The sequence below is a fragment of the Chiloscyllium plagiosum genome, unplaced genomic scaffold, assembly GCF_037043375.1.
Source record: "Chiloscyllium plagiosum isolate Xiang-an unplaced genomic scaffold, Cpla_swu_hap1 HiC_scaffold_1, whole genome shotgun sequence".
In the NCBI taxonomy this organism is placed as follows: domain Eukaryota; kingdom Metazoa; phylum Chordata; class Chondrichthyes; order Orectolobiformes; family Hemiscylliidae; genus Chiloscyllium; species Chiloscyllium plagiosum.
In genome coordinates this window covers 170107872-170132520 of record NW_028270139.1, presented here as the reverse complement: position 1 = coordinate 170132520, position 24649 = coordinate 170107872, and the positions used below count along the sequence as shown (strand labels likewise).

The 24649-nt window shown below is 45.3% G+C and overlaps 1 protein-coding gene across 1 annotated transcript in view; it reads left to right on the top strand.

Moving 5' to 3' along the window:
* Positions 1 to 463: 463 nt before the first annotated feature.
* The window catches only part of mogs (mannosyl-oligosaccharide glucosidase), a 114409-nt gene continuing 90223 nt past the window's right edge, over positions 464 to 24649 (top strand). The window contains exons 1-2 of the mRNA XM_043684977.2: positions 464 to 529; positions 1059 to 1425. Of these exons, the coding sequence (XP_043540912.1) occupies positions 1065 to 1425 (361 nt within the window). The 5' untranslated portion in view covers positions 464 to 529; positions 1059 to 1064. The remainder of the gene's footprint in view (positions 530 to 1058; positions 1426 to 24649) is intronic.

The following is a 24649-nucleotide window of genomic DNA, read 5'->3' as shown; positions in this document are numbered from 1 at the left end:
GTTTCCTCATTTCCCCTCCCTCTTTGACCTGTCACCTTCATCCCCTCCCCCACTCACCTATTGTACTCTTTGCTCCTTTCTCCCCAACCCCATCCTCCTCTCATTTATCTCTCCACCCTTCAGGCACTCTGCCTGTATTCCTGATGAAGGGCTTTTGCCCGAACGTTGATTTTTTCTGCTCCTCGGATGCTTCCTGGACTGCTGTGCTTTTCCAGCACCTCTCTAATCTAGAATCATTAACCCATTTCCCTATTAACTCCGCCCTTATTCCACTTCATCTCATTCATCCTCCATCCTTACTATCCCTTCCTACCCTTCTCTCGTATTCTTTACCCTCTCTATCTCGCTCATTTTTCTCACCTTCATAACACTCTCCCTCTGCCTCATTCCCTCTCCTTATCTCTTTGATTGGCTCGTACTGGGTCACTATCGGATTCTTCCCTCCTATTGGTCGGAATATCAACTTCCGGCTTCCTAGTTCTTTTCCGGGAGCGGGGGCACTGACTGACCATTGAGTACAATTCACTCGGTTAGTGATCTCAGAGAGAGTGAGAAATGGGGATGACCATGATTTCCTGGAGGGAGGATCAGAGACGAGGGGGATTGATGAAGGGTGGAAGGCGGAGGCGCTGCGTCCTACAGAGGTTCGGAGACGGAGGGCCCTGTGTCCGAAAAGGGATCAGAGATAGTGTGAGCTGTTGGTAGACCAGTGTTCTTGGGAGTGAGGGAGAAGAAGACAAAGGGTAGGAGTGAGGCGACAAAAGTGGGAGCAGGAATAAGTAGTGAATCGAGCGAGAGAGGAAGAGTGGGTCAGATTGATTTGGGAGAGCAGGGATAAGGAGCGGATCATGTGCAGCAGTTTCTACTGCAGTTTTCACGGGGTAACAAGCTGGTTGAACTACAACAGATTGATGATAGTCAGATGTATTTATTTTACGAATGTCTTGCTTTGTCAGTTAAACATTTTTATTGGTTTCCATTTTCTCCAGATTTGTTTTGTGAATTTGGAGAAAGAACACTGATATGTTATAATGTTATGAAATCCCTTCTGTTCTCAGTGAAATATGGCCCGCCAGAGGGTAAAGAAGGAGAGACTGACTGATTCCAAAGTAGATGGGAAAAATGGAAAGAGTACTGGACTTTACAAGAAACCTCAAGTTAAGGAAAAGAAGAAAAAATCTAATTTGGGGAATATTTTCATCAATATAGCAATTGTACTGTGCATTGTGAGCAGTGTATGGTTTTGCTATGCTATTTACATGAGGTCTTGGCTTGCTAACCGAATCATAACACCTCATCCCTCTTTGCGGATACTGGACAGCAATAGTACAAGTCCAGCATTGTCGCCAGAAAAATACTGGGGATCCTACCGACCTCAGGTATACTTTGGAATGAAAACACGGAGTCATAAGTCAATTGTAACAGGTAAAGTAAATCATGACTTGACCCCATGGATATGATGGGTGGGTTTTGATTCAGGTCAAAGAGATAGCCATGGGAACCTGCATGGGTCCCAGTATGCCTGTCTTTATGGTGTATGTGAAACATTCCTTGTTCCAGTTCTGTTCAGTTTCCCAACTGTAACTGTTTCTCCAGTATATTAATTACATCATCTATGCTGCTTTCCTCTGTCATCCAGAATTGGAAAGATTTAGCTATTTTGCTTCCAATTTCTACCCCTCTCTCACCTTCACCTTCCTCAACATCCCCAGAAATTAAAACAGTGATATGCTGGCCACTAATATTCACGACAAACCAACTGACTCTCTGTTACTTTTTTAAATCTATGTTCTCACATCTTGCTTCTTCTAAAGACTCTGTTCCATTCTCCAGTTCTTCCATTGCTGTCACATCTGTTCTGATGATGCCTACTTTGACAAGGGATCTCTGAAATGTCTTACTTTCTTCCTCAGAGGTTTTCCCAGTAATATAGTTGAGGATCCTCAGCAAGTCCACCTTGTCCTCACTTGCCACCCCACCAACATCCATATCCAGAGGATTATAAACTATCATTTCCACCACCACCAGCTATATATGCTCTTACTTTGTCAGCCTTCAGCAGAGACTGTTCGCTCTGGGACACCCTGATCCACTCCTCCACTCTCAATAGCCCCCATGGCACCTTGTCCAACAGTCGCAGAAGGTGTAACACCTGCCTATTTAGTTCCTCCCTCCTTACTATCCAGAGCTCAAGCACATCTTGTAGGCATAGCAGTAATTTACCTGCACTTCACACAATCTGGTCTACTGCATTTGCTGTTCACAACATGGTCTCAAACATTGGATAGACAGCACAGATTGGGTGACCAATTTGTAGAGCACCTACATTCTGACTGCAAAAAAGACCCTAACCTTCCAGTTGCTTGCCACTTCAACACACCACAATGTTCCCTGGGCATCACCTCTGTCTCAGGCATGCTGCAGTGTTACAGCAGAGCTCAGCACAAGTTGGAAGAACAGCAACTCATTTTCCTCTTGGGAACTTTGCAGCCTTCTGGACTTAGCCATAGAGATGTACAGCATGGAAACAGACCCTTCGGTCCAACCTGTCCATGCCGACCAGATGTCCCAGCCCAATCTAGTCCCACCTGCCAGCACCCGGCCCATATCCCTCCAAACCCTTCCTAGTCACATACCCATACAATTGCAACATTTAAGAGGCATTTGGATCAGCCTCCACCACTTCCTCTGGCAGCTCATTCCATACACGTACCACCCTCTGCGTGGAAAAAGTTGCCCCATAGGCCTCTTTTATATCTTCGCCCTCTCGCCCTCAACCTATGCCCTCTAGTTCTGGACTCCCCGATCCCAGGGAAAAGACTTTGCCTATTTACCCCATCCATGCCCCTCATAATTTTGTAAACCTCTGTAAGGTCACCCCTCAGACTGCCACGCTCCAGGGAAAACAGCCCCAGCCTGTTCAGCCTCTCCCTATAGCTCAAATCCTCCAACCCTGGCAACATCCTTGTAAATCTTTTCTGAATCCTTTCAAGTTTCACAACATCTTTCCGATAGGAAGGAGACCAGAACTGCACGCAATATTCCAACAGTGGCCGAACCAATGTCCTGTACAGGGTAAAAACAATGACTGCAGTCTCTGTAATGGCTATAAGATCACACCTACTAATCTCAATTTATGCGGTTAATTCAATAATTTTTTTTCCAAATATTATGTGCATTCAAGTAAAGGTAATCATTTGTGGGATGTGAGTTTTGCTGACTAGGCCAGTATTTATTGCCCATCCCTAGGTGTCTTTAAGAAGATGGTGGTGAGCTGCCTTGTTTAACTGCTGCTGTCCACCTGCTGTGGGTTGACTCTCAATGCTATGAGGGAAGGAATTCTAGGATTGTGATTCTTCAGTGAAGGAATAGTGGTATTCTAAGTCAGGATGGTGAAGGCTTGGAGGGAACTTGAAGGTGGTGGTGTTCCCATGTATCTGCTGCCTGTGGTCATGGATTTGGAAAGTGCTATCTGAGGATCTTTAGTGAATATTTGCAGTGCTGCTTGTAAATAGTACACCCCATGGCAACTGAGTGGTGGTGATGGAGAGAGTGGATGTAGTACCAATCAAGTGGGCTGCTTTGTCTTAGATGCTGTGAAGCTCATGTTGGGCTCCACTCATCCTGTTAAGCGGGGAGTATTTTTTTTCACACTCCTGGCTTGTGCCTTGTAGTTGGTGGACAGGCTTTAGCGAGTCAAGACGTATGCTACTTGCTGCAGGATTCCTAGCTTCTGACTTGCTCTTTTAACCTCTTTGTGGTGAATCCAGTTGAGTTTCTGGTCAATGATAACCCCCAGGATGTTGACAGTGGAGGATTCAGTGATGGTACTACCATTGAATGTCAAGGGACAATGGTTAGATTGTCTTTTGTTGGTGATGGTCATAGCCTGGCATAAATGTTAGTTGCCACTTGTTAGCCCAAGCATGGACATTTCTACTTTGACTCTATTTACTATTGTTTATCTATATTTGTGTACTGTGTCCCTTCCTGTCCCATTCTGGATATTGTTATCCAAATATTTGCCCTACATTTACTGGCATATTCCCTTGTGTTGTAACCCTACATTTTCCCTCTCCCAAACACCGCACTGGGAGATTCTGCTTTCTAATCTATTTGCTAACTGTTCAAAATCTTTCAGCAGAACACCTTCTTTTTTTTTTAGTTCCACCAATATTATTGGTACAAACATAAATGATGGCTATTACTGGATTCCTCCCCTCCCTTTCCAAATTCTCCTCCAGCTCTGAGGAGATGTCCTTAACCCTGACATCAAAGAGGCAACACAGCATTTAGGATTCTGCACCATGGCTGCAGAGAACAGTATCTATCCCCCAAATGATGCAGTCCTCTACAACAACTACATTCCTATTTCCTTCCCCTGGCTTAAATGTCTTCCTGTACCAAGGTGCCATGATCAGTTTGTTTGTTATCATTGCATACCCAATTTTTATCCACACAGCTTGCAATACCTTGAAAATATTTTAAAATGGCATGGGCTGAGGTCCTCATACCCGCAGTGACACCATCCTGTCCCTAATCAACAAGATTGGATGACCTGATTTGAAGGGTGTCACCGCTCTTTGGAGTAAAGTGTCCAGATAACACTCCCCGTCCCTGATGGGGTACAATGGCTGCAGCTCAAACACCTGCTCCTCAATAGACAATAGGTGCAGGAGTAGGCCATTCTGCCCTTTGAGCCTGCACCACCATTCATTATGATCATGGCTGATCATCCTCAGTCAGTATCCTGTTCCTGCTTTATCTCCATAACCCTTGATTCCACTATCCTTGAGAGCTCTATCTAACTCTTTCATAAACGAATCCAGAGACTGGGCCTCCACTGCCTTCTGGGGCAGAGCATTCCACACAGACACCACTCTCTGGGTGAAGAAGTTTCTCCTCATCTCTGTCCTAAATGGCCTACCCCTTATTTTTAAGCTGTGTCCTCTGGTTCGGGACTCACCCATCAGCGGAAACATGTTTCCTGCCTCCAGAGTGTCCAATCCTTTAATAATCTTATATGTCTCAGTCAGATCCCCTCTCAGTCTTCTAAACTCAAGGGTATACAAGCCCAGTCGCTCAAGTCTTTCAGCGTAAGATAGTCCCGCCATTCCAGGAATTGACCTTGTGAACCTACGCTGCACTCCCTCAATAGCCAGAATGTCCTTTCTCAAATTTGGAGACCAGAACTGCACACAGTACTCCAGGTGTGGTCTCACCTGGGCCCTGTACAGCTGCAGAAGAGCCTCTTTGCTTCTATACTCAATCCCTCTTGTTATGAAGGCCAGCATGCTATTAGCTTTCTTCACTACCTGCTGTACCTGCATGCTTGCCTTCATTGACTGGTGTACAAGAACACCCAGATCTCTTTGTACTGCCCCTTTACCTAACTTGACTCCATTTAGGTAGTAATCTGCCTTCCTGTTCTTGCCATCAAAGTGGATAACCATACATTTATCCACATTAAACTGCATCTGCCATGCATCCGTCCACTCACCTAACCTGTCCAGGTCACCCTGTAATCTCCTAACATCCTCCTCACATTTCACCCTGCCACCCAGCTTAGTGTTATCAGCAAATTTGCTAATGTTACTATTAATACCATCTCCTATATCATTAATATATATTGTAAAGAGCTGCGGTCCCAGCACTGATCCCCACGGTACGCCACTGGTCACCGCCTGCCATTCCGAAAGGGAGCTGTTTATCACTACTCTTTGTCTCCTGTCAGCCAGCCAATTTTCATTCCAAGTCAGTACTTTGCCCCCAATACCATGCGCCCTAATTTTGCTCACTAACCTCCTATGTGGGACTTTATCAAAGGCTTTCTGAAAGTCCAGGTATACTACATCCACTGGATCTTCCTTGTCCGTCTTCAAAGTTACATCCTCAAAAGATTCCAGATTAGTCAAACATGATTTCCCCTTCATAAATCGATGCTGACTCTGACCTATCCTGTTACTACTATCCAGATGTGTTGTAATTTCATCCTTTATAATTTCATCCAGCATCTTTCCCACCACTGAGGTCAGACTGGTCTATAATTTCCTGCTTTCTCTCTCGCTCCTTTCTTAAAAAGTGGTACAACATTAGCCACCCTCCAATCCGCAGGAATTGATCCTAAATCTATCGAACTCTGGAAAATAATCACCAATGCATCCACGATTTCTAGAGCCACCTCCTTTAGTACCCTGGGATGTAGACCATCAGGCCCCGGGGACTTATCAGCCTCATATCTTAAGTGCTTGCAGGTTCAGGAACTTACTATGGATGTGTTCACTCTGGATCACATTGGTGACTGGCAGTTCCCATATGCTGCAGCAGCCATCCTGCTGTCACAACCTTGTTTGGTTTAAAAATTAATAACTTGAATTTCTAAGCTATCTTCAGTTTCCTATAATGAGATATCGTTTTTGTAAACTAAAAGAAACTAAACCACCAATATGAATCTACCATAATGGCCTAATTGCAAATGATTGGTATAGTCAGAGGTACAGCATGGAAACAGACCCTTTCGTCCAACTCTGCAATGCCACCAGATATCCTAAATAAATCCAAGTCCCATTTGCCAGCATTTGGCCCATATCTATCTAAACCCATTTCTATTCATATACCCGTCCGTTTGCCTTTTAAATGTTGTAATTGTACCATCGTCCACTTCCTCCAACAGTTCATTCCATACATGCACCACTCCATGAAAAAGTTTCCCCTTAGATCTCTCTTTAAATCTTTCCCCTCTCACCTTAAACCTATACCCTCTGGGTTTGGATTCCCCTACCCTTGGGAAAAGATCTTGACCGTTCATGCAATTCAAGCCCCTCAGGATTTTGTAAGCCTGTATAAGGTCACCTGTCAGCCTCTGCAGCCTCTCCCTATGAGTCAAATTGTCCAACCCTGGCAAAATCCTTTCAAGTTTCACAACATCCTTCCTATAGCAGGGAGACCAGAACTGAATGCAGTGTTCCATAAGTGGCCTAACCAATGTCCTGTACAGTTGCAACTTGACTTCTCAACTCCTATAATCAGTACACTGACCAATAAAGGCAAACATGTCAAACGCCGTCTTCCCTATCCTTTCAGTTTGGGACTTCACTTTTATGGAACTATGAACCTACACCCCAAAGTCTTTGTTTAGTAACACTCCTCAGGACCTTACCATCACATGTATAAGTCCTGCCCTGATTTACCTTTCCAAAATGTGACCCCTCATATTACCTAAATTAAACTCCATCTGCACTCCTCAGCCCATTTGATCAAGGTGTCATCGTACTGAGGTAACCTTTTCGCTATCCACGACACTAGCAATTTTGGAAACTTATATTCACATCCAAATCATTTTCATCAATGACAAAAAAGATAGTGGACCCAGTAGCGATCCTTCCATCACAGGTGGATGGGAGAAAATTTGTGGCGGTAAGAGCTGGTCCATTTGAGTGTTTTTCAGTGTTGGAGCTGATTTCCTCAATTTCTTGGAGCAGTAACTGTTTTATAAGCTATTGCATTGTTTTGGAAGTTTGGAGGAAAAATGATCCTGTTGTTTAAAACAAGAGGAAAGAGGGAGAGCAGTAACTATGTGTGAGGTGAAAAAAAAGAGCAGTGAACTTGCACAGCTGTCTGACCAGGCAGTGAACTTGCACAGCGAACTGCCTGTGCCATGTAGTTAAAAGCATTAGAATATGGCCAAAGAAAATAGTGAGAGATAAGAAGAGGTGCTAAAAAGTCTGGCAGCACTTCAGGTAGAGAAATCCAGGCCTGAATGGGATGTATCCAAGATTGAGTGTTAAGGGAACAAGTTGCAGAGCCACTGAGAAATATTCAATTTCTTTCTGAATATAGGATTAGGGGGATACCGTTATTTAAGACAGGGACAAAAGATAACTAGGAAACAATAGGCCTGTCAGCTTGACATCAGTCGTGGAGGCCATATACAGGATAAGATGAATTTACACTTAAAGAAAAATTCTGTTAACACGAGACAGTTAACATGGCTTTATCAAGCGCAGGTCATGCCTGACAAATTTAATTGTTCTTCGAGAGATAGAGACAGGGAATAACAGTAGTGCTGTGGATGTTGTGTATTTGGGCATTCAGAAAATGTTTGATACCATGCCACATGGCAGCGTGGTCAGCAAATTTAAAAGTGTTTGGGATTGATGGGTCCTTGGTAGCATGAATTAAGTTAACTAATTTGGGATAGTACAGTGGCTTGGTGGTTAGTACTGCAGCCTCTAGGTGCCAGGGACCCGGGTTCAATTCCACCCTCTGACTGTCCCTCTGTGTGGAGTTTGCACATTCTCTGGGTTTTGTCCAGGTATTCCAGTTTCCTCCAACAATCGAAAGGTTAGGTAGATTAGCCATGGGAAATGCAGGTTTACATGGATATGGTTGCAGAGTTACATGGATATGGTGAGGCAGTGAGTCTTGCAGAGATGCTCTTCCGAGGATCCAGGTGGGCTCCATGGGCCGAGTGGCCTGCTTCCGTACTGTAGAGATTGTATGATTTTACAACATAGGAAACACAAAGGTAGGTGTAGATGGGCAAATCTCAGATTGGAGACTTAGTTGGAAGGGGTGTTCCACAGGATCAGTCTTGGTTTTTCTGATTTCTCTAAATCGTTTATATATGGGCATTGAAGGCAAAATCTCGAAATTTGCAGTAACTAAGGGTCATAATTTCAAGATTCTCAGTAAGAGAGCGAGGAGTGAGCTGAGGAGAAACCTCTTTACTCAGTTGTTAGAATTTGGATGTGCTTTCTGGGAGAACGTTGGAGGTGGATTCCATAGGATGTTTCAAAAGAGAGCTGGATAGAAATTAGAATGAGGTTAGAGGGCTATAGTGAAAGGGGGACCAGCTAGGAAGCTCTTTTGGGAGCAAGTACTGACAGTGTCAAATAGCCTCCTTCTGTATTGTGAACGTTTATGACTCATCAAGATGTAAGCAGGTATTTTAACAGAAGACACCACTCTGGACCTAAACACACACTGACAACTTTACTTTTATTTAAAGACTAGATCTATTCACTACTTCTGCTGACCAGTCAGCTCTGCATGCCATCATGTTGTAGTTCACTGTTTCAGTAAAGTTGACCTCTTGATCCACATCTTTTCTCCTCTCCCATGTCTCACTCTCGAGATTTTACTTCGTAGTAGTCCCTAGTTAAAGCACCTGCATCTTCCTTTACAACAACGTTCCGCTTTGAACCAAATTTTCAACAGTAGTCTGGAAGTCACTTGGCTTTCATCTCACTCTGCTGCAGTTTCTCACTTGCTGTGATCCCTATAACCTTACCTATATTAGTTCTTTCTTTTTCCCTCTTCCTCATTCCTGCCACACTCCCCCCTCACATCTGCCACCTGCTTCCCTGTCCATCACTTGCTGGCCCTCCCATACAAGAAATAAGATCAGGAGTCATCCATTTGGCCCCTCTAGCCTGTTCCTCCATTCAGAGGGAAATGGTTCTTCACATCCACTTTCCTGCCTTTTCCCTATAACCCAGCCTTAAATTTACTCAAACTCTACCCTCACGATTCTGTGGAAAGGAGTTACAAATACACATCTGAAGAAATCCCTTCCCCATCTCAGTCTTAAATTGGCTTCTTTGTTTTGAAACTATGCCTCTGGACCATCTCATGAGGGGAAACATCCTCTCAGAATAAGACGATGTTTAGTATGCTTTCCTTTATAGGTCAGAGCATTGAGTATAGGAGTTGGGAGGTCATATTATGGTTGTACAGACATTCGTTAGGCCACTTTTGGAATATTGTGTGCAATTCAGGACTCCTTTCTATTGGAAGGATGTTGTGAAACTTGAAAGGATTCAGAAAAGATTGACTAGGATGTTGCCAGGGTTGGAGGATTTGAGCAATAAGGAGAAGCTGAATAGGCTGGGGCTGTTTTCCCTGGAGCATCAGAGACTGACCTTTCACAGGCTTATAAAATCATGAGGAGGGGCATGGATACGGTAAATAGACAATGTCATTTCCCTGGGGTGGGAGAGACCAGAAAAAAAGGGCATAGGTTTAGGGTGAGAGGGGAAAGATTTAAAAGGGACCTAAGGGGCAACTTTTCTCATGCAGCAAGTGGTGTGTGTCTGGAATGAGCTGCCAGAGGAAGTGGTGGAGCTGGTACAACTACAGCATTTAAAAGGCATTTGGATGAGTATATGAATAGGAAGGATTTAGAGGGGTATGGGCCAAGTGCTGGCAAGTGGGACTAAATTAATTTAGGATATCTGGGTGGCATGGACAAGTTGGATCAGAGCATCTGTTTCTGTGCTGTGCACCTCGGTGACTCTAAAAATAAAGTAGATGCTGGAGTTCTGAAATAAAAACAAAGTGCTGAAGATACTCAGCAGATCTTCAAGTCACACTGTACTCCAATTTTAACTTTCCCTCTTTTCACGGATGCTGCTAGAGCTGAGTTCAGCTTTTGCAGCATGTTTTTTTAATTAGGGATTAATCTTCACTGTCCAGAAAAGTCATAGCAACTGTCAAAGCCAGTTGGTTTTCAATTTGTATAGTGAATTAACCGTAAAAATCGTAACCAGGGTTATCCTCGGCAAGTCCCAGAGCTTTCATTTGTCTATGGATTTCAAATCTCACGAGAGTCCCACTTTGATGTTGCACCCAAAGCTGGTGAAGTGCACTCTGTGGTTCCACTGGTCACGACATATGTAATTGGCTACTTCAAAAAAATTGTTCATCTGTTGGTATGCTGAAGCCAATCAATCAGCTAGGTCACTTTAACTAACAGCTGAATGATATTTAAAATGATGCATTCAATAAAGATACAATTTTAATATAGTTTTGAAGAAGAGTTATAGTGGGCTCAACATTAACAGCACTTTTATTCATTGTTAGGATGTGGTGTCACCAAAGCCCATTCATCATGTCCCAGAGGACAGTTAAGTTAACTGCATCACTGTTGGTCTGAGTCACATATAGGCTTGACCAAGTAAGTCAGAAGATTTCTTTCCATATGGGCATTAGTCAACCAGACAATTGATATTGATTTCATGGTCTTTGTTAAATTATTAATTTCTGATTTTTTTATTTGAATTCAAACTCCATCTTCTGCCATTGTGGGATTCGACCTCTGCTCCACAGAACATTACCTGGGTCTTTGAATTAAAAATTGTGATAATACTGCTTGGTCATTACCTCGCCTTTGTACTTTGCCTTTGAGAGTATAAATATATGCCTTTTGAAATGACACTCTCATGCACACAGGCGTGCACACACACATGTTTATGAAAGAAGCCTTTTCAGACAAAATAAACTTTACAACAAAATACTTCGGCCAAATAAACTTAACTCCTGAGGAATAAGATAAGACATAAAATGTTCCAGGTGGCTTTTGGTCTTGCGATCTTGGTCAATGGGGACATTCACTAGACACTTGCACTTGTTATTGGGCTACAATTCATGAGGTAGTGTAGGAAGGTTCTCCAGAAGGTGAATTAGCAGAGTTTCTTTTCTGTCTCTTACACTGAGTTTTCAAAAGATTTTCTTAATCAGGTGGCAAAAGGATGATTTAGTGGCCTCCTTCAACTGGCTATGCATACTAACTGAACAATATCAAACTAAATCAATATCAAACTGCCACAACTCCTGATAACCATAAGCTCAAACATGAGACTTGCAATAAGTTCAACAAGTCCAAATAGTTAGCTTAAGATGTGTGACTTTCAGTAAGCCCCTTTAAACAAAGTGAGCTTCATAATAATAAAAAAAGTTCATACGTGAGGGTTCTGAGGAAGGGTTACTCAGCTTGAAACATTAACACTGATTCCTCTTCATGGATGCACCTAGAACTGCTGAGTTTTTCCAGCAATTTGTTTTTGTTTCTGATTTACAGCGTTTGTTCTTTCATTTTAAGTTCATGCCTCAATCATTTAAGCGCAAGCCCTCAAAAACAAAAGTCAATAATGGAAGCATTTACATAGGAGGAAAAGTGATTAAATCAGCTGAGGGGTAGGGTAGCAATAGGTGATCATCAGGAGGCTAAGTTGACCAGATACTATATGACATCATTGGGTCCAGAATCAATGCTGAGCTACGCCAATGGTGACAATATGTCATGAAAAATCTCATCTGATTCACTGTCCTTGACCCTGGTCTTGCCTATGTGATTTTTGACTAACAGCAATGTGGTTGACTCTCAACAGCCCACAAGAGAGTTGGGGATAGCCAAGGTGGGCATCACTGCTCTAGCCAGTGATGCCCACCTTGCACTAATTAACTTTTAAGAGAAATTATGTAACCTATATACTCCCTTAGTGCCAAGGGTTTGGATGGGGAGCAATTTATTAGGTCTGTCCAGAAGGGATTTTGAAGCAGTAGATGGACATTTCAATGAGGGAGGGGCCATACTAGTACTGGGAAATGAGCACAGCCAGAGGTGATCAATGTTTCGGTGGTGGAGCGTTTTAGGAGTAATGACCTAAATTCTGTGTGTTTTTGGATACTTAATCAAAAGCTCAAGCGTAGACCTGGGAGGAAGGTATTAAGTTGGGGGAAGGTCAAGTGCAACCAAATTAGGGAAGGCCAGGCAATGGAGTAGGGGTGTTATCACTCAAGTGTTAATCCAAAGGCTCAGGTAACTATTTGAAGACCTGGATTTGAATCCTGCCATAGCAGATGGTTGAATTTGAATTCAATAAAAAGAAATTTATGAAAAAATGTACAGGGTGAAAGACTGTCTCTCGGGGAATGTAGCACTGACTGCCAGGTTGTGGTACTGAGACTAGCTCTAATGTAACAAAGGATATGTTACATTCTAAACGATCCATCCTGATAGGATACTATCTAGTCAAAGGCACTGGCCGATGTTTTTACAGCCAACAGCGAGATATCGGAATGTTGTGTTGCCTGCCTAGCACGAGGATCAAGGATATCTCATAGAGTCATAGAGATGTACAGCATGGAAACAGACCCTTCGGTCCAACTCGTCCATGCCGACCAGATATCCCAACCCAATCTAGTCCCACCTGCCAACACCCAGCCCATATCCCTCTAAACCCTTCCTATTCATATACCCATCTAAATGCCTCTTAAATGTTGCAATTGTACCAGCCTCCACCACTTCCTGTGACAGCTCATTCCATACATGTACCACTCTCTGCGTGAAAAATTTCCCCCCTTTTGCCTCTTTTATATCTTTCCCCTCTCACCCTAAACCTATGCCCTCTAGTTCTGGACTCCCCGACTCCAGGGAAAAGACTTTGTCTATTTATCCTATCCATGCCCCTCGTAATTTTGTAAGCCTCTATAAGGTCACCCCTCAGCCTCCGACGCTCCAGGGAAAACAGCCCCAGCCTGTTCAGCTTCTCCCTGTAGCTCAGATCCTCCAACCCTGGCAACATCCTTGTAAATCTTTTCTGAACCCTTTCAAGTGTCTCCCACCCACCCTCCTCCTCTAACCTAGTTAATAAGGTAAGGTTCATTCTAAACTTCCTCTATTGAATATGAGTTTGTTATTAATTTTATAGCAACTTGAACTAAGCTTTCTACTTTAATACTGAGTGGGTGTTCGGATAAGTCGGGTATGGATGCTAGGGCAGTTGCTTGCTCCTCCTGCAGAATATGGCAGGTGGGAGACATGGCACACGTCTCTGCTGGCTACGTCTTTGGGAAGTGCACCCAACTCCAGCTCCTTGAAAACCGTGTTAGGGAATTGGAGCTGGATGAACTACGGATCATTCGGGAGGCTGAGAGGGTAATTGAGAGGGGTTACCGGCAGTTGGTCACTCCTAAGGCTTAGGATAAAGATAGATGGGTTACAGTGAGGGGAAGGAAAGGGAACAGACAGACAGTGCAGAGATCCCCTGTGGACATTCCCCTCAGCAATAAGTATACCATTTTGGATACTGCTGGGGGGGTGACCTACCAGAGGAAAGCCATAGCAGTCAGTTACCTGGCACTGAGGCTGACACTCTGGCAAAGAAGGGAAGGGGGCAGAATAGAAAAGTACTCATGGTAGGGGACTCGATAGTTAGGGGAATCGACAGGAGATTTTGTGGTCAGGATTGGAATTCCCGGAAGGTATGTTGCCTCCCTGGTGCCAGGGTCCGTGACGTCTCCGATCGGGTGTATAAGGTTCTAAAAGGGGAGGGCGAACAGCCAGAAATCGTGTTTCATATTGGCACTAATGATATCGCCAGAAAAAGGATCGAAGATATAAAAAGTGATTTCAGGGAGTTAGGATGGAAGCTGCAAAGCAGGACGAACAGAGTAGTGTTCTCTAGTTTACGACCGGTGCCTCGAGATAGCAAGGCGAGGAACAGGGAGCGGGCGCAGCTTACACATGGCTGTGCAGCTGGAAGAGAAGGGAGAGCTTCAGATATGTAGATAATTGGGATGCCTTCTGGGGAAGGTGGGACCTGTACAAGAAGGACGGGTTGCATCTGAACTGGAAGGGGATCGATGTCCTGGGTGGAAGGTTTGCTTGAGTAGTTCGAGAGGGTATAAACTAGTATGGCAGGGGGGTGGGAACCTGAGCTGTATACCGGAGGTGGGAGTTGATGCAGATGAGGCAATAGAAAGAGTTAGACCAGCTAGTGGGAAGGATTTTCCTGGGAAGGAACCAAGGCATCAATTAAAGTGTGTTTGCTTTAACGCAAGGAGTATCAGGAATAAAAGTGATGAACTTAGAGCATGGATCAGTACCTGGTGCTATGATGTTGTGGCATAACAGAGACATGGGTTTCTCAGGGGCAGGAATGGTTGCTGGATGTTCCAGGGTTTAGAGCATTTTAAAAGAATAGGGAGGGGGGGAAAAAGAGGTGGGGGTGTAGCACTACTAATCAGAGAGGGTATCACAGCTACAGAAGCTTCCATTGTCGAGGAAGATCTGCCTACCGAGTCACTTGGGTGGAAATTAGGAACAGCAAGGGAGCAGTCACCTCGTTAGGGGTTTATTACAGGCCCCCCAATAGCAGCAGAGAGATTGAAGAAAGCAAGGTCGACAGAGTTTGGAAAAGTGTGGACATAGTAGGGTTGTTGTAATGGGTGACTTTAACTTTCCCAATATTGATTGGAACCTCTTTCGAGCAGCAGATTTGAATGGAGCTGTTTTTGTAAGGTGCGTTCAGGAGGGTTTCCTAACTCAGTACGTTTACAGGCTGACGAGGGGAGAGATTTTTTACAAACCCACCGACTCCCACAGCTACCTGGATTACACCTCTTCCCAACCTATCTCTTGCAAAAAATGCCATCCCGTATTCCCAATTCCTCCACCTCTGCTGTATCTGCTCCCAGGAGGACCAGTTCAACCATAGAACACACCAGATGGCCTCCTTCTTTAGAGACCGCAATTTCCCTTCCCACGTGGTTAAAGATGCCCTCCAACGCATCTCGTCCACATCCCGCACCTCCGTCCTCAGACCCCACCCCTCCAACCGTAACAAGGACAGAACGCCCCTGGTGCTCACCTTCCATCCTACCAATCTTCGCATAAACCAAATCATCTGCCGACATTTCCGCCACCTCCAAACAGACCCCACCACCAGGGATATATTTCCCTCCCCACCCCTTTCCGCCTTCCGCAAAGACCGTTCCCTCCATGACAACCTGGTCAGGTCCACGCCCCCCTACGACCCACACTCCCATCCTGGCATTTTCCCCTGCCATCGCAGGAACTGTAAAACCTGCGCCCACACCACCTCCCTCACCTCTATCCAGGCCCTAAAGGAGCCTTCCACATCCATCAAAGTTTTACCTGCACATCCACTAATATCATTTATTGTATCCGTTGCTCCCGATGCGGTGTCCTCTACATTGGGGAGACTGGGCGCCTCCTAGCAGAGTACTTTAGGGAACATCTCCGAGACACCCGCACCAATCAACCAAACCGCCCCATGGCCCAACATTTCAACTCCCCCTTCCACTCTGCCGAGGACATGGAGGTCCTGAGCCTCCTTCACCGCCGCTCCCTCACCACCAGACGCCTGGAGGAAGAACGCCTCATCTTCCGCCTCGGAACACTTCAACCCCAGGGCATCAATGTGGACTTCAACAGCTTCCTCATTTCCCCTTCCCCCACCTCATCCTAGTTTCAAACTTCCAGCCAGCACTGTCCCCCTGACCTGTCCGGAATTGTCCGACCTGCCTAGCTCCTTTTCCACCTATCCACTCCACCCTCTCCTCCCTGACCTATCACCTTCATCTCCTCCCCCACTCACCTATTGTACTCTATGCTACTTTCTCCCCACCCCCACCCTCCTCGAGCTTATCTCTCCACGCTTCAGGCTCTCTACCTTTATTCCTGATGAAGGGCTTTTGCCCGAAACATCAATTTTGCTGTTTGTCGGATGCTGCCTGAATTATTGTGCTCTTCCAGCACCACTAATCCAGAATCTGGTTTCCAGCATCTGCAGTCATTGTTTTTACCTACCTGACGAGGGGAGAGGCTATTCTCGACTTGATGCTCGGAAACGAGCCGGGGCAGGTATCAGATCTTGTGGTGGGAGAACATTTTGGTGATAATGACCATAACTGCCTCGCATTCTACATAGCTATGGAGAAGGAGAGGATTAGGCAAAATGGGAGGATGTTTAATTGGGGAAGAGGAAACTATGATGCGATTCGACATGAGTTAGGAAGCATGGATTGGGAGTAATTGTTCCATGGTAAAGGCACTATAGACATGTGGAGACTGTTTAAGGAACAGTTGTTGCAAGTGATGAATAAATATGTCTCTCTGAGACAGGCAAGAAGTGGTAAGATAAAGGAACCTTGGATGACGAGAGTGGTAGACTTCTCGTCAAAAGGAAGAAGGTAGCTTACATAAGGTGGAGGAAGCTAGGGTCAAGCTCAGTTCTAGAGGGTTACAGGTAGGCGAGGAAGGAGCTCAAAAATGGTCTGAGGAGAGCCAGGAGGGGGCACGAGAAAGGCTTGGCAGAATGGATTAGGGAGAACATAAAGGCATTTTACACTTATGTGAGGAATAAGAGAATGGTCAAAGAAGAGTAGGGCCGATCAGGGGTAGCATAGGAAATTTGTGTGTGGAGTCTGAGGAGGTAGGGGAAGCTCTAAGTGAGTTTTTTGCTTCTGTCTTTACGAAAGAAACAAGCTTCGTCGTGAATGAAACCTTTGAAGAGCAGGTGTGCATGCCGGAATGGGTAGAGATAGAGGAAGATGGAAATGTGTTGCTGGAAAAGCGCAGCAGGTCAGGCAGCATCTAGGGAACAGGAGAATCGACGTTTCGGGCATTAGCCCTTCTTCAGGAATGAGGAAAGTTGGTCCAGCAGGCTAAGATAAAAGATAGGGAGGAGGGACTTGGGGGAGGGGCGTCGGAAATGTGATAGGTGGAAAGAGGTCAAGGTGAGGGTGATAGGTCAGACTGGGGTGGGGGCGCAGAGGTCGGGAAGAAGATTGCAGGTTAGGAAGGCGGTGCTGAATTTGATGGATTTGACTGAGACAGGCTGGGGGGAGGGGAAATGAGGAAACTGGTGAAATCCGAGTTCATCCCTTGTGGTTGGAGGGTTCCTAGCCGGAAGATGAGGCGTTCTTCCTCCAACCGTCGTTTCGCTGTGGTCTGACGATGGAGGAGTCCAAAGACCTGCATATCCTTGGTGGAGTGGGAGGGGGAATTGAAATGTTGAGCTACAGGGTGGTTGGGTTGGTTGGTCCGGGTGTCCCAGAGGTGTTCCCTGAAACGCTCCGCAAGTAGGCGGCCCGTCTCCCCAATATAGAGGAGGCCACATCGGGTGCAAAGGATGCAATAGATGATATGTGTGGAGGTACAGGTGAATCTGTGGCGGATATGGAAGTTTCCTTTGGGGCCTTGGAGGGAGATGAGGGGGGAGGTGTGGGCGCAAGTCTTGCACCTCCTGCGGTTGCAGGGGAAGGTGCCGGGAGTGGAGGTTGGGTCGGTGGGGGGTGTGGATCTGACGAGGGAGTCACGGAGGGAGTGGTCTTTACGGAATGCTGATAGGGGAGGGGAGGGAAATATATCCTTGGTGGTGGGGTCCGTTTGGAGGTGGCGGAAATGGCGGCGGATGATGTGCTGTACATGGAGGTTAGTGGGGTGGTAGGTGAGGACCAGTGGGGTTCTGTCCTGGTGGCGGTTGGAGGGGCGGGGTTCAAGGGCGGAGGATCGGGAAGTGGAAGAGATGCGGTGGAGGGCATCGTCGACCACGTCGGGGGGGGAAATTGCGGTCCTTGAAGAAGGAGGCCATCTGGGATGTGCGTTTTTGGAACGTCCCTCCTCCCTATCTTTTATCTTAGCCTGCTGGACCAACTTTCCTCATTCCTGAAGAAGGGCTAATGCCCGAAACGTCGATTCTCCTGTTCCCTAGATGCTGCCTGACCTGCTGCGCTTTTCCAGCAACACATTTCCATCTCTGATCTCCAGCATCTGCAGACCTCACTTTCTCCTTAGAGATAGAGGAAGGTGATGTGCTGAAAATTTTGTCAAACATTAAGATTGTCAAGTCACCAGGCCCGGACCAGATTTGTCCTCGGCTGCTTTGGGAAATGAGAAACGCAATTGCTTCGCCACTTGTGAAGATCTTTGCATCCTCGCTCTCCACTGGAGTCGTACCTGAGGACTGGAGAGAGGCAAATGTAATTCCTCTCTTCAAGAAAGGAAATAGGGAAATCCCTGGCAATTTCAGACCAGTAAGTCTCACGTCTGTCATCTGCAAGGTGTTAGAAAGGATTCTGAGGGATAGGATTTATGACCATCTGGAAGAGCATGGCTTGATTAAATGCAGTCAACACGGCTTTGTGAGGGGCAGGTCATGCCTCACAAACCTTATCGAGTTCTTTGAGGATGTGACTAGAACAGTTGTTGAGGGTGGAGCTGTGGATGTGGTGTATATGGACTTCAGCAAGGCATTTGATAAGGTTCCCCATGGTAGGCTCATTCAGAAGGTCAGGAGGAATGGGATACAGGGGAACTTAGCTGTCTGGATACAGAATTGGCTGGCCAACAGAAGACAGCAAGTGGTAGTAGAAGGAAAATATTCTGCCTGGAAGTCTGTGGTGAGTGGTGTTCCACAGGGCTCTGTCCTTGGGCCTCTACTGTTTGTAATTTTTATTAATGACTTGGATGAGGGGATTGAAGGATGGGTCAGCAGGTTTGCAGATGACACAAAGGTTGGAGGTGTCGTTGACAGTATAGAGGACTGTTGTAGGCTGCAGCGGGACATTGACAGGATGCAGAGATGGGCTGAGAGGTGGCAGATGGAGTTCAACCTGGATAAATGCGAGGTGATGCATTTTGGAAGGTCGAATTTGAAAGCTGAGTACAGGATTAAGGATAGGATTCTTGGCAGTGTGGAGAAACAGAGGGATCTTGGTGTGCAGGTACATAGATCCCTTAAAATGGTCACCAAGTGGACAGGGTTGTTAAGAAAGCATATGGTGTTTTGGCTTTCATTAACAAGGGGATTGAGTTTAAGAGTCGTGAGATCTTGTTGCAGCTCTATAAAACTTTGGTTAGACCGCACTTGGAATACTGTGTCCAGTTCTGGTCGCCCTATTATAGGAAAGATGTGGATGCTTTGGAGAGAGTTCAGAGGAGGTTTACCAGGATGCTGCCTGGACTGGAGGGCTTATCTTATGAGGAGAGGTTGACTGAGCTCGGACTTTTTTCATTGGAGAAAAGGAGGAGGAGAGGGGTCCTAATTGAGGTATACAAGGTAATGAGAGGCATAGATAGAGTCGATAGCCAGAGACTATTTCCCAGGGCAGAAATGACTAACACGAGGGGTCATAGTTTTAAGCTGGTTGGAGGAAAGTATAGAGGGGATGTCAGAGGTGGGTTCTTTACACAAAGATTTGTGAGAGCATGGAATGCGTTGCCAGCAGCAGTTGTGGAAGCAAGGTCATTGAGAACATTTAAGAGACGACTGGACATGCATATGGTCACAGAAATTTCAGGTTGCATACATGAGGATCAGTGGTCGGCACAACATCGTGGGCTGAAGGGCCTGTTCTGTGCTGTACTGTTTTATGTTCTATGTTTCACAACATCTTTCCAATAGGAAGGAGACCAGAATTGCACGCAATATTCCAACAGCGGCCTAACCAAAGTCCTGTACAGCTGCAACATGACCTCCCAACTCCTGTACTCAATACTCTGACCAATAAAGGAAAGCATACCAAATGCCTTCTTCACTATCCCATCTACCTGTGACTCCACTTTCAAGGAGCTATGAACCTGCACTCCAAGTTCTGTTTGTTCAGCAACACTCCCTAGGACCATACCATTAAGTGTATAAGTCCTGCTAAGATTTGCTTTCCTAAAATGCAGCACCTCATATTTATCTGAATTAAACTCCATCTGCCACCTCTCCTCCTATTGGCCCATCTGGTCCAGATCCTGTTGTAATCTGAGAGGGTGCGAAATATTCTCAAAGGGAGAGGGATTAGCAGGAGGTCGTCGTACATATTGGAGCTAACAATAGAGGAAAAGAAAAGGATGAGATTCTGAGGAGATGATATAAGAGGTTAGGCAGGAATTCAAAAAGGTCTTCAAGGGTAATAATGTCTGGATTACTCCCAGTGCCACAAGCTACTGAGAGTAGGAATAGTAGGAGAGAGCAGGTGAACGTGTGGCTGAGGAGCTGGTGCAGGGCAGAAGGATTCACTTCTTTGGTTCATTTGAGATATCTTGGGTAGAAATGACATGTATAAGAAGGACAGATTGTACAGGTTGTTCTGCAGGCTTTCCCTTTCGTATGGAGATAAGGAGAAACTTCTTTAGCCAGAGAGTGGTGAATCTGTGGAATTATTTGCCACAGAAGACTATGGAAGACAGGTCACTGTATCGTCCTGTCCTCCTCCCCACCCCAAGTCAAAGCAAAACACTCAGAGACACAGTGTAGTTTTACCTCCTTCATCTTTATTTTGGGCCGTGGAGGGAGAGAGAACAATTGCCCATGTGCACAGGGACATGAGTTTTCGGTCTTCTCTTCAACAACAGTTTCTTAATGAACTATATAGTCATTTTACAGGAAGGAGCATCCAGATAAGGCAACATGCATATTAATTGGGTGATTATTACAATCAACGGGTGTGAATAGCAGAGATTAAGCCTTCTGCTGTTGTACAATGATTGTTCTGAATCTTGTTAACTCGCTTCCCATAATGGATGCTTTTCCCCTTGTTATTTGACCTTACATACTGAATGCTTCCAATATTGTTAAATGGCTCGACATAATGAATGCTTTTCCACCTTGTTAACCCATTACCCTTGCCTGCAGCACCCCATTGTTAACTGCAAGTTCTTATCTGATATGAGTTGAAACTTTATTGCTGGAACAGCACAGCAGGTCAGGCAGCATCCAGGGAACAGGAGATTCGACGTTTCGGGCACAGGCCCTTCTTCAGGAATGATTCCTGAAGAAGGGCCTGTGCCCGAAACGTCGAATCTCCCTGTTCCCTGGATGCTGCCTGACCTGCTGTGCTGTTCCAGCAATAAAGTTTCAACTTTGATCTCCAGCATCTGCAGACCTCACTTTCTCCTCTTATCTGATATGAGTCATGCTCAGCTGAGCCTCTTGTTTCACAAAACTCCGAAGAATAAAAAACAAAGAAAATTTACAGCCCAGGAACAGGCCCTTCGGCCCTCCGAGCCTGAGCAGATCCAAATGTACTGTCTCGACCTGTCAGTCAATTCCTAAATACTTGTATCCGTCTGCTCCCCACCTACTCATGCATCTGTCCAGACCCACCTTAAATGAATCTACCATGCCTGCCTTTACCACCTCTGCTGGCAACGTGTTCCAAACGCCCACCATTCTTTCCCTACCTGCTCATACCCGAAACACATTCTCAACTGAGTATATTTAAAAGAGAGAGATAAGCTCTTGATTGCCGAGGCGATCAAATGTTTTGGGGAGAAAACGGAAAAATGGAATTGAGGAACCTATCAACTATGATTGAATGGCAGAGCAGACGTGATGGGCTGAATGACCTCATCTCTGCTCCTTTGTCTTATGGTCTTAGTGCTGGGATGGTCATGCCAGGTTGGCAGATGGAAGGTGCAAGCGTCTATGAAGGAGGAAATTAGTTTGTGTCTGAGTATTAGAACATAGGATCTAGGAGCAAGAGTAGGCCGCCTGGCCCTTCGAGCCTGCTCAGCCATTCAACACAATCATGGCTAATCCTTTCATGGACTCAGCGCCCCTTCCCCACGTTTTCACCATATCCCTTAAATCCTTTATTTTTTTCAAAACATGTATCTACCTTAGCTTTAAAAGTGATTACTGAAGTAGCATCGACCATTTCCCTGGGCAAGGAATTCCATCAATTAACAACCCTCTGGGTGAAGGCTAATAGCATGGCTAATTTGGCTAATAGCATGCTGGCCTTCATAACAAGTGGGATTGAGTATAGAAGCAAAGAGGTTCTTTTGCAGCTGTACAGGGCCCTGGTGAGACCACACCTGGAGTACTGTGTGCAGTTCTGGTCACCAAATTTGAGGAAAGACATTCTGGCTATTGAGGGAGTGCAGCGTAGGTTCATGAGGTCAATTCCTGGAATGGCGGGATTACCTTACACTGAAAGACTGCAGCGACTGGGCTTGTATACCCTTGAGTTTAGAAGACTGAGAGGGGATCTGATCGAGACATATAAGATTATTAAAGGATTGGACACTCTGGAGGCAGGAAACATATTTCCGCTGATGGGTGAGTCCCGAACCAGAGGACACAGCTTAAAAATACGGGGTAGACCATTTAGGACAGAGATGAGGAGAAACTTCTTCACCCAGAGAGTGGTGGGTGTGTGGAATGCTCTGCTCCAGAGGGCAGTGGAGGCCCAGTCTCTGGATTCATTTAAGAAAGAGTTGGATAGAGCTCTCAAGGATAGTGGAATCAAGGGTTATGGAGATAACGCAGGAACAGGATACTGATTGAGGATGATCAGCCATGATCATATTGAATAGTGGTGCAGGCTCAAAGGGCAGAATGGCCTACTCCTGCACCTATTGACTATTGTCTATATTGGGAATGCCATATTGTTAAGGACTTGAGTACTTTTGTGTACAAGAAAATGTTTTGATTCAGTATGTGGATGTGCCCACTAGAGAAGCTGCAAAATTTGACCTACTCTTGGGAAATAAGGCAGGGCAGGTGACTGAGGTGTCAGTGGGGGAGCACTTTGGGGCCAGCGACCATAATTCTATTAGATTTAAAATAGTGATGGAAAAGGACGTTCTAAATTGGAGAAAGGCCAATTTTGACAGTAAAAGGCAAGAACTTTCAAAAGCTGATTGGAGGCAGATGTTCGCAGGTAAAGGGATGACTGGAAAATGGGAAGCCTTCAGCAATGGGATAACAAGAGACCAGGGAAACTATATTCCTGTCAGGGTGAAAGGAAAGGCTGGTAGGTATAGGGAATGCTGGATGACTAGAGAAATTGAGTTTTTGGTCAAGAATAATAAGGAAGCGTATGTCAGGTGACAGCAGGGATCAAGTGAACCCCAAGAAGAGTATAAGGCAATAGGGGTATGCGCGAGGGAAATCAGGAGGGCTTTTGCAAATAGCATTAAGAAGAATCCGAAGAGATTCTACAATACATTAAAGACAAAAGGGGAAAGTATAGGGAGAGAATAGGACCCCATACAACTCAGAAAGCCTGCCAATGTGTGGAATCGTAGGAGATGCGAGATACTAAACAAGTTTTTTTTTTGCATCCGTGTTTACTGTGGAGAAGGATCTTGAATATAGCGAACGTGAGGAAATTAATAACGGCATCTTGAAAAATGTCCATATTACAGAGGGGGGAGGTAATGGACATCATAACACGCATAAAGGTGGACGAATCCTGGTGACACGATCAAGTGTGTACTAGAACTCTGGGAATCAAGGAAAATGATTGCTAGCCTCCTTGCTGAGATATTTGTATGGTCAATGGCCACAGGTCAGGTGCTGAAGACTGGAGGATTGCGAACCTGATGTCACTATGTAAGAAAGGCAGCAAGGAAAAGCCAGGGAACAATAGACCTAACATCAGTGAGCCTAACATCGGTGGTGGGCAAGTTATTGGAGAGAATCCTGAGGGACAGGATTTACATGTATTTGAAAGGCAACGTCTGATTTGGGATGGTTAACATGGCTTTGTGTGTGGGAAATCATGTCTCACGAACTTGATTTACTTTTCAAAGAATTCAGAGGATTGACAAAGGCATAGCAGTGGATGTGATCTATATGGCCTTCAGTAAGGCATTCATCAAGTTTCCTTCTGATACACAGGTTAGCAAGGTTAGATCACATGGAATACAGAGGAAACTGGCGATTTGGATATAGAAGTGGCTTTAAGGTAAAAGGCAGACTGTGATGGTGGTGCTTTACAGACAAGAGGCCTGTGACCAGTGATGTACCACAAGGGTTGGTGCTGGGTCCACTGCTTCTTGTCATTTTATAGAAATGATTTGAATGTGAACATGGTATGTTTAGTAAGTTTGCATAAATTGGAGGTGTGGTGGACAGCGAAGAAGGTTATCTCAGAGTACAACTGGATCTTGATGCAATGGGCTGACGAGTGGCAGATGGAGTTTAATTTTAGATAAATGCGAGGTGTTGCATTTTGGAAAGGCAAATCAGAGCAGCACTTGTACACTTAATGGTAAGGGAGTGTTGCTGAACAAAGAGACCTTGGGGTACAGGTTCATAGCTCCTTGAAAGTAGAGCCA